The sequence below is a fragment of the Oncorhynchus kisutch genome, linkage group LG10 (genome assembly GCF_002021735.2).
Source record: "Oncorhynchus kisutch isolate 150728-3 linkage group LG10, Okis_V2, whole genome shotgun sequence".
NCBI classification, from domain to species: Eukaryota; Metazoa; Chordata; class Actinopteri; order Salmoniformes; family Salmonidae; genus Oncorhynchus; species Oncorhynchus kisutch.
Genome location: NC_034183.2, coordinates 60,724,605 through 60,744,442, shown reverse-complemented (window position 1 = coordinate 60,744,442; position 19,838 = coordinate 60,724,605). Strand labels below are relative to the sequence as shown.

General features: G+C 46.4%; 3 protein-coding genes across 3 annotated transcripts; 2 read left to right on the top strand and 1 right to left on the bottom strand.

Moving 5' to 3' along the window:
* Positions 1-299: 299 nt before the first annotated feature.
* Positions 300-5,261, top strand: epor (erythropoietin receptor). The gene is made up of 8 exons (XM_031834467.1): positions 300-588; positions 934-1,069; positions 1,261-1,427; positions 1,530-1,681; positions 1,829-1,985; positions 2,129-2,216; positions 2,349-2,436; positions 2,605-5,261. The coding sequence occupies exons 1-8, from the start codon at positions 342-344 to the stop codon at positions 3,304-3,306; spliced, it is 1,737 nt and encodes a 578-aa protein (XP_031690327.1). The 5' UTR covers positions 300-341; the 3' UTR covers positions 3,307-5,261.
* Positions 5,262-5,469: 208 nt separating this feature from the next.
* On the bottom strand, positions 5,470-7,562 carry swsap1 (SWIM-type zinc finger 7 associated protein 1). The gene is made up of 2 exons (XM_020493678.2): positions 7,188-7,562; positions 5,470-6,706 (listed from the first exon to the last, which is right to left on the bottom strand). Exons 1-2 carry the CDS (start codon positions 7,449-7,451, stop codon positions 6,155-6,157), a joined length of 816 nt encoding a protein of 271 aa, XP_020349267.1. The 5' UTR covers positions 7,452-7,562; the 3' UTR covers positions 5,470-6,154.
* Position 7,563: 1 nt separating this feature from the next.
* LOC109898637 (zinc finger protein 653) lies at positions 7,564-13,330 on the top strand. The gene is made up of 10 exons (XM_020493676.2): positions 7,564-7,914; positions 8,139-8,176; positions 8,285-8,584; positions 8,728-9,263; positions 9,394-9,568; positions 9,732-9,822; positions 9,964-10,075; positions 10,245-10,359; positions 11,090-11,189; positions 12,212-13,330. Exons 1-10 carry the CDS (start codon positions 7,619-7,621, stop codon positions 12,387-12,389), a joined length of 1,941 nt encoding a protein of 646 aa, XP_020349265.2. The 5' UTR covers positions 7,564-7,618; the 3' UTR covers positions 12,390-13,330.
* The last annotated feature ends 6,508 nt before the right edge of the window (positions 13,331-19,838 follow it).

The following is a 19,838-nucleotide window of genomic DNA, read 5'->3' as shown; positions in this document are numbered from 1 at the left end:
GTTTTCAGTTATTAGGCCTACCCTATTACCTGTGTATGTCTGCCACGTGCCTCCTTTGTTCCTCACAATAAGGAACCTCAATTCTGCATGGCGAAAAAATAGCCCACTACAACTAAATGCAGTTGTCACTTAGAGTTGTGTTGTGGCCCCCAGCTTTCTCCAAGGCTCCCTGTGGTTTGGGGGGACATATTGTTCCAATGGAAGCATGTTGTAACCTTACTCTAGTTCCGCCCACAGACATGAGTGAAAATATTTTGTCTGCTCCACCTCTACAGTTGGGTTTGAGTAAAAAGTAAACAGCTTGGCTTGGACACCCGCTCACACCTTATCTCCTGTGATGCATGCACAACTGTGTTGCACTATCCATAGTATCTCAGAGACAGACTGTCACGAAGCGAGATGGAGAAAACAGACGTTTGGAGCTGGTTGCCTACCAGTTATGCAGTACAACAGAACGCGTAGGCCGCTTTGTTCTCAGAGACAAAAAGATGACAAACAATAACCTGAATAAGCTGTTGGTATTTTGTGTATTATTTTGCGCTCAGAAAACATCCATCGTGCATGGTGCACAAGCTTTGGAAACTAAAGGTAGGACACATTTTCCCAAATAGCCTACTTGTTTTCGTCACCTTCTTTAACACAAGTGTTTACAATTACAACGCTTATTTTCAATCATGTTATATTTTGTATTTCCACAAAATATGTTTGATGTTTTAGATTTGGGTTAAGATAGAGACAGGTTTCCTCGCACAATTTGGTGAATTTAATAGCTGTTAAAAATAGTTATAATAATCACTAATCAGCAATAGTCATTCCTCTGGAGCTGTTTGGAGACTTTAAGTCTTCACCTGTGTTTACTAAATTGTCAATACCAATAATTCCCAAACACACATTTTCCTTGTGGACTAAGACTTCCCTCCCTTGTCCACACAGTGGCTCTGCTGCTCCACGCTGAGCCAGAGAATCCAAAGTGCTTTGCTGAAGGGATGTCTGACCTCACCTGCTTCTGGGAGGAGGATGAGGAAAGGGCTGGCTCTGCTGACCAATACTCATTCATATACACATACCAGTAAGTCATGATCAGGCAAAGCGCTCCATAATAATCGCTGCTACGTGTACCATATTCTCTCACCTTGTCTTGGTAGAAGGTTGCTACCTGCTATGAAGATGTGTTTTGAAGAATGATCACCTCAATGTTCCATTTAGCCTAGAAACTTTATACAAAGTGTAAACAATCCAAATGTCTCTCCTCCTCTGCAGGAATGAGAACAGCAGTGAGTGTTCCGTAACTGCCCTACCAGCAGCAGGCGGCAAGAGGCTGTATTTTTGCAGGTTGTCCCAGACTCAATTATTTGTGCCCCTTGACATCCGGGTGTTTCGGGACGAGCTGCTGATCCACAACCGCAGTCTCTTCATTGAACTTGTCTGTGAGTTATAGAGTTTTGGTTGTGGGTAACTTTTGGGAACTATTCCATTTGTTTTTTCTCAGGATTTAGGAATGACATTTTCTTCTCATGTCTGTGTGTCAGTCCTGTTAGACCCGCCTGCCAATCTGACATTGACGAGTACAGGGACGCAGGGGCAGCTGAAGGCCAGCTGGCTGCCTCCCTCTCTCAAGTACATGGGTGACAGTATGATGTACGAGGTCAGCTACACCATGGCAGGGAGTCACATTGGAAAGGTATGAACAACACACACTCATATCAGAGGTAGAAGTTTTTTACCAGACAAGAGAAAAGTTTTAAGTTCTTGTGAATAATGGTGCTGTTCCTTTCTTGGCCTTCGGCAGAGATGTGTCAATGACAATGCATTATCATCTCGTCTTCAGGTGGAGGAGGTGCAAGCCAGCTCTGAGCTCATCTTGCGTGGTCTGCAGTCAGGCACTAAGTACAAGGTGCGCATTCGTGTCAAACTGGACGGCATCAGCTACAGCGGCTACTGGAGCACCTGGACTGACCCGGTACTGATGGAAACAATGCCTGGTGGTAAGCTTCTTTCTCCTGCAGCAACATTCACATAACTAATGTGCTTGTCTCGTGAGCTCAACATCTTTGTTCTATTTGTGAGGGATCCCTCCCTTGGATTTCATCCCTGGTGTAACCTTGTTGCTGTGCTATCTTATTTGCAGACTTGGACCCTCTCATCGTGTCCCTGAGTCTCATCATCTCTCTCGTCCTCACCCTGCTGTCTCTCCTTGTGCTCATGTCTCATCGCAGGTCAGTTACCATAAACAACAACTTTCCAACGTTTTTAGTCTACCACTGTAACTACACTCTTTAGTGATCTCCTTTGTAGAGACATCCTCAGTGGTGTATTTCTGGAATAAGACTGTACAATATTGTCCTCAGGTTCCTGTTGAAGAAGATCTGGCCAATCATTCCCACCCCTGAAAGCAAGTTCCAAGGCCTCTTTAAGGTGTATGGCGGTGACTTTCAGGTGAGACAAATAAATCCAGTATTAGTCTTCGCATCCTTGGAATATGAAACTCGGTATGAAGTACCTTGTGCAGTGTTTATCTATATCTTTTGTGTGTGTCGTAGTCTGTTCATCTTGACTCAATATTAGTGCAGACTCCTGAACCTCTCTCATTTGGTTTGTCAATAGGAGTGGTTGGGCCACAGCACTGGAGGCTTATGGTTGAGGCCAGCCTACTTCTACTCCGAGGAATTCCCTGCGCCACTAGAGGTGCTCTCAGAGGTTAGCCTTGGTCCCGCCTTACCCAGCTCCGCTTTGCCGCCCAAGGCCTCAGAGGCACTTGGTGAGGAGGATGAAGACGAGAAGCTAAAGAGGGTGGATTCTGCATTGATGGAGGGGTGGAGAGAAACCCCCCAGGAGCACTGGCCGATGGACCAGCTCCGGGCTATTCATCAGCACCCTGCACCCTGGACCCAGTCTTCTCTACTGGAGTCCCATGATGCCTATGTCACCCTCAATGCTCAGAACCACAGTGGGGAGGAGCCTCTGGATGACATATTGGAAGAAACCTTGCCCCTGCAGGTTCTCTTTGCCTCTGGAAGGACATCCTCTGAATCTCGATCAGACTTGGGCTCCTTCCAACAGAGCTCGGGATTGGGCCGCCTCTCGTCCCAGTCCAGTTTTGAGTACCCAAACCACACCTGGCCACCCAAGGGCCCCGGGTACACCTACATGGCAGTGGCCGACTCAGGCGTCTCCATGGATTACAGTCCGATGAGCTCGAGTAAGATCGATGACATTGGGAAGGGAGTTATCTATACCAATGAGTACAAGAACGAGATCCCTGCACACAGAAGACCCATAGGTACGCCCATCCACTTTGCATTCTGAATTAAGGCTACGCTATGTAACAGGCTATGAACTGAGGCTTAAAGGTCCATTGAAGCTGAAAAACAGTTGGGATGTTTGGCCAAGTCTTCTACATGGACTCCATCTTCTTGTCAGTGGAATGTAAAAAGCCAGGGTGTAGGCTACTCTCATAACTATGAGATAACAGACAAAGCAACATTTAAGCTCAAAGGCTTTGGTGAGGAAAAGTCAAAGGTATCCCTGATAAGGATTTCATAATCCTTTGGATGTCACAAACTCATTCTCACAATATCCCTTCAATCGGAAGGCAGCTGTTTGAGAAATACATGACCAACTAAAACACTCTAAAGTTGATATTATACAACACATGTAATGTGTATGTTCTAAGATCATTGGATCTTGTAGGTCAATTTACAAGGTTATTTTCTATATTTTTATTGGAATAACTAGATAATGTTGACACTTACATTGTAAATATTGTGTTTGTCTATTGTGTATTGTACAAGAGTATCACTAAGATGTAGCCATGGTCTTAACATGAAGCTCCTGCGAGAATGAAGAGGTACTGTAGGATGTGCAGGAATGTGTTTAGGCAATGTGTCACATTTCAGTATGATGCTATTGTACACCTCTTGCTTGCAATGCATAGATCAACAAAGGTTGTAAAAGTCATGATGGTTCCAGTGTATGAATGTGTGTATATCTGTCTAATTGTCACCTCATTGAATCTTACATATTATCATACATTTTGAGAAGCCATAATTGTTGAAACTGTAAATAATTCAAATGAATTTTTGGGGGGGTTTAAATAAACACCAGTTTGTTGAAAATGTAGGTAATTCCTCCCACCCAACAAACAAAAATTGTGATTTGGCTAAATGTATGAGTAGATTGAAAAAACGTTGTCACATTTTAAGTTGTTCCATTGGTGAAAAAGAGTTGTTTACATCGACACATGTGAATATGACAATTCAATGTGGTAGGGCAAGCATACTCAACTCTGACCCTACGAGGTCCGGAGCCTGCTGGTTTTCTGTTCTACCTGGTAATTAATTACACACACCTGGAGTCACAGGTCTAAATCGGTCCCTGACTAGAGGGGAACAATGAAAACATGCAGTTGAACTGGCTTTGAGGTCCAGAATTGAGATTGAGGGTGGTAGAGTATCGCAATATTTTTTTCATGGCAAAATGGAAACACAAAGCAGATGAAACTCTTCGGTCCTTTAAAAACCTGCTGTATGTAAAATATTGTGCTCAATAGCTTGGAAAATAAATACATGTGACTCTGGATGACAGCAAAATTATTTGCTTTCAACATTAGGGCTGTTTTCCTAAAGTTAAATCTGTTTCATGTTTTGTTTCTTTGCCACGTTCCTTAGAATGTGGACAGTAGTTGAGTAGCCTGGGCATTGGGGAAAGGGGTATTGGACGTCATAACAAGTGAACAACAACAATTTCCTTATATGAGTGACCTAGATCTTAGCATAATGAGATGAGGTTCTGATCTGTCCAGACAAGATAAGGAGCACAATCCCCTCACAGAACACAGGTATAGAACATATCTTTTAAAAACAACCAAAGTGAACATTTGTTTAGAAAAGGCTCCAATCAAACATGTTTATTTTTTGTTTACTAACATTTAGAATATTAACTAGTTCCTCATTTTTCTATCTTTAAACCCTTTAGTTCAGTTATTTTCAGTGTTCATTTCTAAACAAACTGGTGAATGTTTCCTGACTTTTTCATGACATGTTATGATAATACTGTGATGATTACCTATACGGAACTTCTGACAATCATTTCTGTAACTCAGTATCTCTTTATGGTCAACAAAAACGTCATTATAATGCCTGAAATATAACAAATGTTAATCAATTCTGATGCGCTTCCATATTAGATATCTTCAATGTTTTTGTTGTACTAATATGATTTAAAATGTATGGCATTAAAGCAAATGTTATTGGTCACATACACATATTTAGCAGATGTTATTGCGGGTGGATCGAAATGCTTGTAAACTGATGTTCTTGTTGTCCGTTTGTTGAGAAAAACGTGGGGAGACATTCTAATTGCCCCTGATAGCTAATATCTATAGATGGGTTGGTTGTTTAGCAATAAAACCAACGGGTGCACAACTATGTGGCAAAATCGACGGGGTTGGCAACATGTACACTATATTTAATCTCCAATGTTAATTGAAATCATAAAGGTTGTACAATGAGCACTTGTTGTCTCAAATACACAGTTACAGTTGGTGGTTAGCTAGCTAATGTTTGCCATATTAGCGTAGACATGACATCAGTCAAAACAAGACATGGTATCAAGAACAAGATAAAACTAGCTGAAACGAGCCACTTGGCAGTTTGTCATTGTTGTTAGCTATCTGGCCATCCAGAATAACAACACACAGCCTTCTGCCCCATTGAAGAGTGCACATCGTTTTCGTGATGTTCTCTGCTGTCCCGTCTATAACATCAGCCTAATCTTCCCTCTACAAATGATTTTAGAAAGCGCCACAAGCAAAACAGTTAAGACAGAAAAGTCATGTAAATTAGAATTGAATGGTTGAATGTGAAGTCACATTGTGTAGGAGAGAAGACAACAGGGCAAGGGAGGAGAACTGACTCAAATTATATTGTGCCAGAGCAGTCAGGAACAGTACAATTCGGTCAGAGTGGTTTAATTCACACAAAAACCTTGTTGAAAACATTTTGTATACACTAGTGAAAACCATTTTGTGCATTGGGGAAAAAAACGGTTCCCCTTGCATCTGTCTTTGGGAATGCAATTGTTTAATATAAGTATATATGTTTTTTTGTATGTCTTTTATTTCTTCCTTGTCCACTAGTAAGTCATTTAATAGATTTCAAACCATTGTAAACTCCATTGAGTGATTGGGGCAAATGACCAGTCGCCATTCTCGAGCCAGACTTGAGTCCTCCTCATCCTCAGCAATAGGGGCTTCTGTGATCCCAGCACCAGAGAGGTAAACATGCCACGTGTCCTGTGGTCCTGCTACAGCAAGGGCAGAGTTCCAGTCCTGGTCCAAGGTACACCTAACCTGAAAGTAGCGGTCTAACACTGAGAGGACAGGGTCTGAGGAGTCCCCACCAGCATGCCCTTCCCACTCGGACTGGAACGAGGCTATGACCCGACAGGGGGCCAGACTATTGGCTCTCTCTTCCAAGGTCTGTGAGAGAAATGCAGCCGTGTCATACAGCAGAGCAGAGATGTGTGCAGCAGAGGACTGCTCCGCCTGCTGAAGGCCACCACTGACTCCAGGCCCGCGCAGGTAGCCCTCCAGTCCGTCCACGATGATCAGCGACGTAGGGGCAGCAGATCCAGAGGCTGATTCATGCAAAGAGGCCACATCCTGAAGCAAATCTTCCAAGGACCTGGGGTATGAAAACGTGATTTTCTGCAATAAATTCATGCCAATAATCAGAACAATTTGTTTAGGACTTTTCAGGAAAACATTTTCTCCCTCTGATTTTTAGGGAGGACTTGGCAGTGGGCCCATCAGACATGTTTTGTGCTGATAAGTGATGCACATCCTTGTGACTGATTGGGGTGCTTAGAGCAAGCTCTCTTATCTGCTTAGGAGGCAGAATAGTGAGAAGAGATAAGCCTCCATCATTGGGCCTACCTCACAAACATAAAGGACATACAAATGTATAATTAACTTGCTACATCTTCCAATTGAACATGACACAAAATAAAAGTGCTTGATGTCATAAGACATTGTTAGGTCAGTGGGCTGACCAATGATTTCAATAGGGAGTGTGGTGCTGTGTGTTATGTTATGTGATGTTTATCAAGGTAGTGCCAAATAACACAGATGCTGGAAGCTAGTTGGGTAGTTGTTATTAAGGCCTAGTAGTATGTACATAGCTAATTACCTTCAAATTGTCGGGGCTCAGGTTGGACATGGATTCGTGCAATGATCCTGGAAGGCTCTGAATTTGAACCTGAGTGAAAAATGAGACTTTGAGCCCCAATTCAGAGGCAGCCGTCACCGCCGCAAGTAGCAGCAACGAACGGTTGACGCTACAGTCTCCGACCACCAAGGTACTGCATTTTGATGGTGCGATGATTTTGAAATCCTTCGTTTTTCCATTGTGTTGGATAAATGTCCTAAAGACATGCGTCAAAATATCGGCCATATCTTTCTATGGCTATCTATCTACATGTATGAACTTGGTTTATCGTTGATAAAACGTTCTGCTCAATGCGTGATTTGCAAAGAACATTTTCGTTTCCCGCCAAGCGGTGTCACTTCCTGTAAAACAACTTCCGCTAGGAATGACAACAACAGACAGCTGTTGTCAAGATGGCGGATGGCTATGGAGGAGAAGAGGGTCCCCTGGACGCTGAAGAAGCTGGGGATCAAATAAAATCAATTTTGAGGCGTTGTAGAGGCCGTCCCAGGCTCACGGATTCTGACCGAGCACAAAGACGCCTCGAGTCCCGCAAGAAGTATGATGTTAGGCGAGTTTATCTTGGAGAATCTCACAAGGTTTGGAGTGAGCTTCGCCGGCGAACGAGTTTGAGTGACGCTGGACTTGCCGAGTACCTAATCCTGCTCAACTCCACGTACGGGGAGAGATACCAGCAAAAATACGGAGGGTATGTTTACTAATAATACATAAAATCAGAATAGCAAACTAGATAGTAACTAATATTGTTTAGCTAGCTTATCCCCTCTCTCGTCCTGTTAAATGTGAGTCCCTTCCCCAGGCCACCCCCTTCAATCAATTGGGTTAGCTAGCTCGGGCTATCAACTCAATAGTGCTTAACGTTAACGCAGTATCCTCATGCAATAAACTCATATTTATATTCCTGGCCACTAGGAAGACAGCCCCAGAAGTATGTACAAAACTGAAAAGAGGTAAGAAAGAACAACGCATTGTATCCACTTAACCATGAAGAAAAGTATCCCTACATGAGGGATTGATTGATTACATTTATGTCACTGTTGATACTTATTTTCTTACAGGGAAAAATGAGAGCGTGTCTAGCCTTTGTAGCATGGTGACCTGGTACCAGGATCACTCCCAGACCTGCCCACATGAACCGCAGCTTAGAGCTCTGGAACCCCAACCTGGATTCTCCACCTCTGCTATCTGGCAGTGTGATGCTGATCATTCATTTGTGCAGCACCTCTCCTCGCCACCAAGAGGGGCCAGTGAGCCTGAGACGGAGGAGGAAGTTGATAGTGACACAAGGACAGAGGATACCAGAGGAATCATGACCAGGAGGAGGAGGAGAGAGACAGATGCCCACAGACAGCTCACTGGTAAGAGATACAGTACATTCAGATACTAATTTGGCTTTTAATTGCTCTGGGTCACATGTAATTTTATGGGAACCACTGATTTGACATAAACAGGGTAACATGTATTTAAATGCATCCGTATTCTGTAACCTTCTCTTTCCTAGATGCAAGAGGCGATTTGGAAGTGGCCGGAGCCCCGGTGACTATGGATCAGGTGGAGCAGGCCACAGCTCTCAGCCAGCTCCCAGGGACGGAGGCCCCATCCAAAGACACTCCACTACTGGAGCATCTCTCTGAGAATCAGTCTGTCTGGGAGATGGAGGTGGTGATGGAGGCAGGCAGACAGCAAGCCCAGGAGTCTGACGAGGAGGAGACCGGTTACAATGCTGTAGGGGAGGACATCAACCCAGAGGAGGAGGCGGAGGACCTGAGAAGAGATGGAGTGGGTACATCACAAGATGGCTATGAGTGTGTTGTAGTGACCGCATCCTTAACTGACAGACTGGACAAAGCCAATGAGCAGGACACCACACAGACAATGGGTGACACAGTTGGTGTAGACACTCAGACCATCCTCCATCCAGTCCCAGCCTCTATGCAGGTGCCTGGGCAAGCGGAGCTATTTGATTCTCAGACACTACAGACTGTGGGGACCACCTGTGAGATACCAGACCATCGAGGAACTCTGGATGGTTCTCAGGTTAAGAAAAATACTCATTAGTCATTTGTCTTGGAATTTTATCACAATCAAGTAGTTGTCGTCCCTGAAAGCACTGCCTTTATATAGTAATATTAACATGTAGCCTATCCTATGTCCCTGTCGTTTGTAGCTGATCATCATCACTGGCCCCAGCTACGAGGCTTTGGCATCCGAGGGCATCCAGCTCAACATGGGGGGTGGAGACGTGGAGGAGGTCACCTGCACTGTCATAGAGGGCGTGGCTTACAACCAAATGTGCCAGTCAGTGGCAGACTTTAGGACAACAGAGGAAGAATCCATCACAGGTACTGCTGGCACAGAGTATTTTAGCCTTTGCTTACACCAACAGACAATGCATTAGAATATGCTGTAATTGTTGTATATGCTGATTTAATGGATACTGACAATTGACAAAAATCAATGATGAATAGCTTGCTGTTCCAATGGTTTGAGATATTTTTCTCTCAGGCCTGAGTGACAAGGAGCTGCTCCAGCCCAGTGTTGAGTCTCATGGCTTGGAGCCCAACTGTGAAAGGGAGCTACAGAGGGGCCTAAGCAGGTGAGTGGCCAGCATGGAGAATTATGGGGATCATATCTGTAGAGACAAACTTAGATGGACATGCCATTTTCATTCCCATCTTGACTTCCTCAGAGCACTTCTGTAGACGAACCACGGGCATCACTCCCTTTTCTATTTCAGATGTAGAAGGAGCAGACGAGGTCCTGTCATCGAGGCAGACGGAATGCTCAAGATGTTCCACTGTCCGTATGAAGGCTGTAGTCAAGTCTATGTAGCCATCAGCAGCTTTCAGGTAAATAGGCCCTTTTAGGCACTCTACACTTCAGCTTTTGCCTTGAGTTGGAACACCTTGACCTTGTCGTGCCATCAAGTCACGAATAAAGATAATAAAAATGCACACATGTTGCTGTAACTACCATTTCATGCTGTGATTCATAATATGTTTTTTATGTTCCCTGCAGAACCATGTGAATCTGGTTCACAGGAAGGGGAGGACCAAGGTGTGCCCCCACCCCGGCTGTGGCAAGAAGTTCTATCTGTCCAACCACCTGCATCGCCACATGATCATCCACTCAGGTGGGCACAAACAACTCTAAATCTGGGCTATACTGTATAGTGGCGCATGAGCTAGTGATAATGTATTCATATTTATCCTGCTATGATATGTACTATATAATGCAGCTTTGAATGTCAACCCATCTCTAAAGCTAATGGTTTTGACTGTATGGAACTTTACTGGGTGATGCTTCTTATCTAACCGTGCTGCCCGTGAAATGATTGCTGACCTGGTTGTAAAATCACCCAACTTTACACTGGTCTGTAGAATGGCCATTTAGAATTACCAAATACAATTGCTGTTAAATACACTGACTGATTTAAGCAATAATGTCTAATGGGGATTCTGAACCACTTCCAAATAAAATCTAATTGATGAGAGCCCCAATCAGCAGAGAGGCTATATGACTTGTGAGCTGTCCTGGGGACTCAATATTACAAGTATCTGAATTCTGCACCTCCAGGCCGTGCCCAAGCCCAACTAACTTGGGCTTGTCCCTTCATTTTTTTTAACTAAGTTTGTCGCAGATGCCGTACCCCCACACATTGACTCGGTACTGGTACCCCCTTTATATAGCCTCGTTATTGTTTATTTAGTCAATATTTTCTTAACTCAATTTCTTGAACTGCATTGTTGGTTAAGGGCCTGTAAGTAAGTATTTCACGGTAAGGTCTACTACACCTGTTGTATTCGGCGCATGTGACAAATAAAATTTGATTTGATTCTAGTTTTTCGTCACACTTTGTGTAGGAGTCCGAGACTTCATCTGTGAAACATGTGGGAAATCGTTCAAAAGGAAGAATCACTTGGAGGTTCACCGGCGCACGCACACAGGAGAGACGCCCCTGCAGTGAGTGAAACACTTTGATCACTCAAGTTTTTACTCCCAGACGGTTTATTTCATTTTCTCTACACATTTTATATTTTGGTTTTGTACAATATATGCAATTTTGTCTCACAAACACAAATGACTACATGACTACAAAATGGCTTCCAACACTCTACTCAGCAAACTGGATGCAGTCTATCACAGTGCCATCCGTTTTGTCACTAAAGCACCTTATACTACCCACCACTGCGACTTGTATGCTCTAGTCGGCTGGCCCTCGCTACATATTCGTCGCCAGACCCACTGGCTCCAGGTCATCTACAAGTCTATGCTAGGTAAAGCTCCGCCTTATCTCAGCTCACTGGTCACGATGGCAACACCCATCCGTAGCACGCGCTCCAGCAGGTGTATCTCACTGATCATCCCTAAAGCCAACACCTCATTTGGCCGCCTTTCGTTCCAGTACTCTGCTGCCTGTGACTGGAACGAATTGCAAAAATCGCTGAAGTTGGAGACTTATCTCCCTCACCAACTTCAAACATCAGCTATCTGAGCAGCTAACCGATCGCTGCAGCTGTACATAGTCTATTGGTAAATAGCCCACCCTTTTCACCTACCTCATCCCCGTACTGTTTTTATTTATTTACTTTTCTGCTCTTCTGCACACCAATATCTCTACCTGTACATGACCATCTGATCTTTTATCACTCCAGTGTTAATCTGCAAAATTGTAATTATTTGCCTACCTCCTCATGCCTTTTGCACACATTGTATATAGACCCCCCCTTCGTTTTCTACTGTGTTATTGACTTGTTAATTGTTTACTCCATGTGTAACTCTTTGTTGTATGCTCACACTGCTATGCTTTATCTTGGCCAGGTCGCAGTTGCAAATGAGAACTTGTTCTCAACTAGCCTACCTGGTTAAATAAAGGTGAAATAAAAAAATAAAAACTCCTAAAAACACTTTCTGCAGATTAGAATCATCTTACATTTTCCCCCTTTATCTCGTCTCTCTCCTCCACCCCTCTACCTCTTCTGCAGGTGTGAGATCTGTGGGTACCAGTGTCGCCAGCGAGCATCTCTCAATTGGCACATGAAGAAACACACCCCCGAGGCCCACTACAACTTCACCTGCGAACACTGTGGCAAGAGGTTTGAAAAGCTTGACAGTGTTAAGTTCCACAAGTTAAAGAGCCACCCAGACAAACAGGCAACATAAGGCGCAGTGCTGCTGGAATGTGCACTAAATATCAACTGGTCAGGGTCAGACCAGAAAGGGACTGAATCTGTCGACACAAAGAAGAAGAGTACCCGTAGAGACGGGTATGCCCTTTTGGGGAAAGAGCAGCTCTTTTGAATGAACATTGCTTAGACTCGCTCACTATAATGGACTTTAGACCCTGCTCTCAAAGCTGTGCTGGACACAGCCTTTTTAGAGCTCACAGAGACAGCCTAGCTGTTGATATTGTACGTTTCAGCACAGTTGTTTACATAATGTGCTGTACGCCTCTAAACCATACTGTCTCTATACCATATTATTAACATATCATAGATTCTCTCTTTTTTTATTCATTTTTATACACTTGTCGTCCACAGTTGTAATGTACTTGTTGGGAAAAAAATGTTTTTTTTGTTAATTCTTGTGTTCTCACGTTAGTACATGAACTGATGCCTGCTGGTAAAATGCCAAAAATAACATAACTTACATATTCATGGCGAAATTATAATTACATCTTGAGTAGTAATTGTAACAATGTGCATATGGATGTAAAGGACATGTCAATGGATTCAGAAAGAAGAGTTGTGTTGTCACACAAGTGGGCTGCCTACATTGAAATAGAGAATTGGTCATTTTTGTCATTGACCTGACCAAGGAGTAGTCTTTTTGTGTGAAAGTCTTTCAGGTCTGTCTGTCTGAACTGTGTGTCTATGAACAGAGTGGCGTTGTATTGTGTACGAAAATGGCAAATGTAGTTTTTGAAAACCTTTTTTTCTAAAGATCCAAAGCAGAATTGCTAATTTATTGTTATTTTCCTGTTTTCTGTATTACTGAAATGATCAATGTAAAATATGTGAATATGACCCAAATAGACTACATATTTATGGAAGAGACATTTGTTTGAGACAAATGTAAAATAAAAAAAGAAGTATTGTATTGGAGTTTGGGATTGTCTGATGTGGCAAGGAAAGGCATAATGTGAGTGTCACTGACACACAAGGAACTGGCAAACATATTTTCAGTGGATGGTGGGATGAATATAAGACACATTAGGTATGTCACCAATGGCTGGCATGACAAATGTTCTAAATCATTTCATTGAGTAAGTCAAGGTACTTGAATGCTAATGCTCTAACCTGATCATTAGACTTGAGCTAAAATCATATACTCACCACAATACTGTATTAAAGTAACTGTCCAGTGTTTCCATATTTCTATTAAATATGTCCTATAGGGTAATTAATTACAATATAAGTGAAATAGTTTTACTTCCAATTTCTTTTAAGTATTTTCAAAAGCAGCTTTTCTGTGTTGGAATGACATCCTCTGAGGAAATACAAGCAATTTTGAAACGTTTGAGGTAGGTTTTATTTAAGTATAGGATGAGTCAATGTTATTTGGGTATGAGTTAACAGAATATTAACTTCTAAAAGTTAGATTTTCAATGGACAGTTACTTAAGGTTAATGTTGAAAAGTAGATAGGCCGTGAAATGGTCAATTCACAGAAGCTTGCGACTCCGTAAGGTTCTGTTTCAAGAGGGAGGGATCCTTAGATCAAATCAAATTTTATTTGAACCATACACATGGTTAGCAGATGTTAATGCGAGTGTAGCGAAATGCTTGTGCTTCTAGTTCCGACAATGCAGTAATAACCAATGAGTAATCTAACCTAACAATTTCACAACAACTACCTTATACACACAAGTGTAAAGGAATGAAGAATATGTACATAAAAATATATGAATTAGTGATGGTACAGAATGGCATAGGCAAGATGCAGTAGATGGTATTGAGTACAGTATATACATATGAGATGAGTAATGTAGGGTATGTAAACAAATAAAAGTGGCATTGTTTAAAGTGGCTAGTGATACATGTATTACATCAAGATGGCAAGATGCAGTAGATGGTATAGAGTACAGTATATACATACGAGATGGGTAAGGGAAAAGGGATCACCTTCTTCACCACGCTGTCTGTGTGGGTGGACCAATTCAGTTTGTCCGTGATGTGTACGCCGAGGAACTGAAAACTTACTACCCTCTCCACTACTGTCCCATTGATGTGGATAGGGGTTGCGGGGGGTGCTCCCTCTGCTGTTTCCTGAAGTCCACGATCATCTCCTTTGTTTTGTTGACGTGTGAGGTTATTTTCCTGACACCACACTCTGAGGGCCCTCACCTCCCCCCTGTAGGCTGTCTCATCGTTGTTGGTAATCAAGCCTACCACTGTAGTTCGTCTGCAAACTTGATGATTGAGTTGGAGGCGTGCATGGCCACGCAGTCATGGGTGAACAGGGAGTACAGGAGAGGGCTCAGAATGCACCCTTGTGGGGCCCCAGTGTTGAGGATCAGCGGGGTGGAGATGTTGTTACCTACCCTCACCACCTGGGGCGGCCCATCAGGAAGTCCAGTACCCAGTTACACAGGGCGGGGTCGAGACCCAGGGTCTCGAGCTTGATGACGAGTTTGGAGGGTACTATGGTGTTAAATGCTGAGCTGTAGTCGATGAACAGCATTCTCACATAGGTATTCCACTTGTCCAGATGGGTTAGGGCAGTGTGCAGTGTGGTTGCGATTGCGTCGTCTGTGGACCTATTGGGGCGGTAAGCAAATTGGAGTGGGTCTAGGGTGTCAGGTAGGGTGGAGGTGATATGGTCCTTGACTAGTCTCTCAAAGCACTTCATGATGATGGAAGTGAGTGCTATACGGGGCGGTAGTCATTTAGCTCAGTTACCTTAGCTTTCTTGGGAACAGGAACAATGGTGGCCATCTTGAAGCATGTGGAAACAGCAGACTGGGATAAGGATTGATTGAATATGTCTGTAAACACACTGCGCATGCTCTGGGGACGCGGCTGGTGGTGCCGTCTGGGCCTGCACCTTGCGAGGGTTAACATGTTTAAATGTTTTACTCACGTTGGCTGCAGTGAAGGAGAGTCCGCAGGTTTTGGTAGCGGGCCGTGTCAGTGGCACTGCACTGTCCTCAAAGCGAGCAAAGAAGTTGTTTAGTCTGTCTGGGAGCAAGACATCCTGGTCTGCGACGGGGCTGGTTTTCTTTTTGTAATCCATGATGGACAGTAGACCCTGTGTCACGACTCCCACCGAAGGTGGCTCCTCTTCCTGTTCGGGCGGCGCTCGACAGTCGCTGATCCCTTTTCCCTTTTCTGTTGATTTTTGTCATATTGGTTACACCTGTTTCTTGTTTAGGTTTTAGTTGGGCTATTTAAGCCGGTGATGCCCGCCTGCTTTTGTGCGGGCTTATTTCCTCTGTTCGTGTTTGTGGTTGTGCGATTTTCTTGTTTTTCTCCAGACTGGTTGGGTCCTGTTTTTGGGCCGGTCTTTGTTATGCACCTGGTGTTTTGGCGTGGCCGTTTTCCTGCGCCGGAATAAAAAGCAATTGTCCTTTACCCTCTGTTCCCTGCGCCTGACTCCACACCCACTACTCATAGAAGTGCTTTACAGAAGCCCGCACCACCATGGAGTCAGCAGGAGCAGCGGCCACCCTCCTTCCACCTATGGAGGAGCGCATCCTCCATCATACGGCCATCCTCCATCGGATTGGGTCGGCGATGGACTAAATGATGGAGAGAATGGACCGATTGGAGAGGAGTGGTCTCCCTACCTCGCCTCCAGCTCCTCCGACGACTCCACCCACTCCTCCGGCAGCGTCCGGCCCCAGCGCACTTCTTCTCGCACCCCCGAGGGAGCACGTTGGAGTGGCGGCTGGGTGCCAGGGATTTGTGCTCCAGCTCGAGCTGTACCTGGCTACCGCGAGGCCGACTCCCTCGGGTGAAGAGAGTGTGAGCGTCCTTGTCTCCTGCCTGACGGGCCGAACCCTGGAGTGGGCCAACGCAGTTTGGAATGGCCCAGACTCGGCTAGGGACCACTACCCAGAGTTCACCCGCCGTTTCCGGGCCGTGTTCGACCACCCTCCGGAGGGCAGAGCGGCAGGTTAACGGCTGTTCCACCTTAGGCAGGAGACGAGGAGCGCACAGGACTTCGCGCTGGAGTTCCGGACCTTGGCCGCTGGGGCTGGGTGGAATAACAGGGCCCTGATGGACCACTATCGGTGCAGCCCCTGGGAGGACGTACGCAGGGAGCTAGCTTGTCGGGACGCCACTCTCTCCCTCGATGAACTCATGTCAGTTCCACCTCCTCCTCCCATACCTATGGAGTTAGGGGGGAGGCGTATCGAGGGGTACCGGAGGAGGCTCCTCCTGCGCCAGCTGTGGTCAGAGAGGACACACTTCCGACCGGTGCTGGAGGAGCTCGTCTGGGAGTCGAGAGGGCAGGCAGAACACTTGTCGGTCACCCCAGGTGAGTCAACACCAAACTCACCCAGAGCTCCCTGTTGGTCACATGTTTGTATTAATTTATTTTTCTGAGTTTGCTCCCTCTCTCCAGCATAAGGCGCTAGTCAATTCCGGCGCAGCTGGGAACTTTAAGGATCGCGGACTCGCCCGTAAGCTGGGGATCCCCTGGTGCCGATAGATCCACCCTTCCCTGTGCACTCCTTAGATAGCCGACCGTTAGGGTCAGGGCTGGTCAGGGAGGCCACGGTTCCACTGGACATGTTAACGCAGGGGGATCATAGGGAGCGGATTAGTCTCTTCCTTATCGATTCACCTGCATTTCCAGTGGTGCTGGGGATTCCCTGGCTGGCTAGTCACAATCCCAGGATTTCATGGAAACATGGGGCTCTCCAGGGGTGGTCAGAGGAGTGTTCAGGTAGATAGTCCAGACCAGGTTTCCACCGTGCGCATTCCCTGAGAGTATGCCGATTTGGCTATCGCCTTCTGTAAGAAGACGGCGACCAAATTACCACCTCATCGACAGGAGGATTGCGCAATAAACCTCCAGATAAATGCTGCACTTCCCAGGAGTCACGTGTACCTATTGTCACAGGAGGAGACGTTGGCTATGGAGACATATGTCATGGAATCTCTGGGACAGGGGTACATTCGGCCCTCCACGTTACCCGTCTCCTCGAGTTTCTTTTTTGTGAAAAAAAGGAGGGAGGTCTGCGTCCGTGCATTGATTATCGAGGTCTCAATTCCATCACAGTGGGGTTTAGTTACCCGCTACCTCTCATCGCTACGGCGGTAGAATCATTTCACAGAGCGCGTTTTTTCACGAAACTGGACCTCAAGAGTGCGTATAATCTGGTGCGTATTCGGGAGGGAGACGAGTGGAAAACCGTGTTTAGTACCACATCTGTACCTTGTCATGCTGTGTGGGTTAAAGAATGCTCCAGCCGTCTTTCAATCCTTTGTATACAAGATTCTCAGGGACCTGCACGGGAAGGGTGTGGTGGTGTATATTGATGATATCCTGAACTATTCCGCCACACGCGCCACGCATGTGTCTCTGGTGCGCAAGGTACTTGGGCGACTGCTGGAGCATGACCTGTACGTTAAGGCTGAGAAATGTGTGTTCTCCAAACGAGCCGTTTCCTTCCTGGGTTATCGCATTTCCACCTCGGGGGTAGTGATGGAGTGTGACAGCGTTAAGGCCGTGCGTAATTGGCCGACTCCGACCACAGTAAATGAGGTGCAGTGGTTTTTAGGGTTTGCCAATTACTACCGGAGGTTTATCCGGGGTTTTGGCCAGGTGGCGGCTCCCATTACCTCACTGCTGAAGAGGGGGGCGGTGCGTTTACGGTGGTCGGCAGAGGCGGACAGAGCGTTCAGTCATTTGAAGGCGCTGTTTACTTATGCTCCCATGTTGGCACATCCGAACCCCTATTTGGCGTTCATAGTGGAGGTGGACGCGTCCGAGGCTGGGGTTGGAGCCGTGCTATCACAGCGCTGGGGCACGCCACCGAAGCTCCGCCCCTGCGCTTTCTTTTTGAAGAAGCTCGGTCCGGCAGAGCGAAACTATGTTGTGGGGGATCGGGAGTTGTTGGCTGTGGTAAAGGCCCTGAAGGTGTGGAGACACTGGCTTGAGGGGGCCAAGCACCTTTTCCTCATCTGGACTGACCACCGTAATCTGGAGTATATCCGGGCAGCGAGGAGACTGAATCCTCGTCAGGCAAGGTGGGCCATGTTTTTCACCAGATTTAGGTTCACTATCTCGTATAGACCAGGTTCCCTCAACACGAAGGCCGACGCACTGTCCCGTCTCTATGACACCGAGGATCGGCCCATCGATCCTACTACCATCCTTCCAGCTTCAAGGCTGGTGGCACCGGTGGTATGGTAGGTGGACGCGGACATCGAGCGGGCATTACGGTTGGAACCTGCGCCTCCACAATGTCCTACAGGTCTTAAGTACGTGCCGCTTGGTGTCCGTGATCAATTGATTTGGTGAGCTCACATACTACCCTCTTCGGGTCATCCTGGTGTGGCGAGGACCGTGCGGGGTCTTAGGGGGAAGTACTGGTGGCCCACCTTAGTTAAGGACATGAGGTTCTATGTCTCTTCCTGTTCGGTGTGCGCTCAGAGTAAGGCTCCTAGGCACCTGCCTAGAGGGAAGCTACAGCCCCTCCCCGTTCCACAACGGCCGTGGTCTCATCTGTCGGTGGACTTTCTTACCCATCTTCCCCCGGCTCAGGGGAACACCACGATCCTGGTCGTTGTGGATCGGTTTTCTAAGTCCTGCCGTCTCCTCCCATTGCCCGGTCTCCCTACGGCCCTACAGACTGCGGAGGCCCTATTTACCCACGTCTTCCGGCACTACGGGGTGCATGAGGACATCGTTTCTGATCGGGGTCCCCAGTTCACGTCCCGAGTTTGGAGGGCGTTTATGGAGCGTCTGGGGGTCTCTATCAGCCTGACCTCGGGTTATCACCCAGAGAGTAATGGGCAGGTGGAGAGAGTGAACCAGGAGGTGGGTAGGTTTCTGCAGTCGTATTGCCAGGACCGTCCAGGAGAATGGGCGAGGTACGTCCTATGGGCAGAGGTGGCTCAGAACTCGCTCAGCCACTCCTCCACGAACATGTCACCGTTTCAATGCATGTTGGGCTACCAGCCGGTCCTGGCACCGTGGCATCAGACTCAGATCGAGGCTCCTGCGGTGGAGGAGTGGGTGCAGCGCTCTAAGGAGACCTGGAGGGCCGTCCAGGAATCCCTTAAGCAAGCTGGTGGACAGCAGAAGAGGCGAGCTGACCGCCACAGCAGTGAGGCCCCCTTGTTTGCACCGGGGGAAGGGGTCTGGCTCTCGACCCAAAACCTGCCCCTCTGCCTGCCCTGCCGGAAGCTGGGGCCGCAGTGTGTGGGGCCATTTAAAGTCCTGAGGAGGATAAACGAGGTGTGTTATAGATTACAACTCCCTTCTTACTATCGTATTAACCCCTTGTTTCATGTGTCTCTCCTCAGGCCGGTGGTAGCTGGTCCCCTGCAGGAAGGTGAGGTGCCGGAGGTCCCTCCGCCCCCTCTGGACATCGAGGGGTCCCCGGCGTACACAGTACGTGCTGTTCTGGACTCTAGACGCCGGGTGAGGGGCCTGC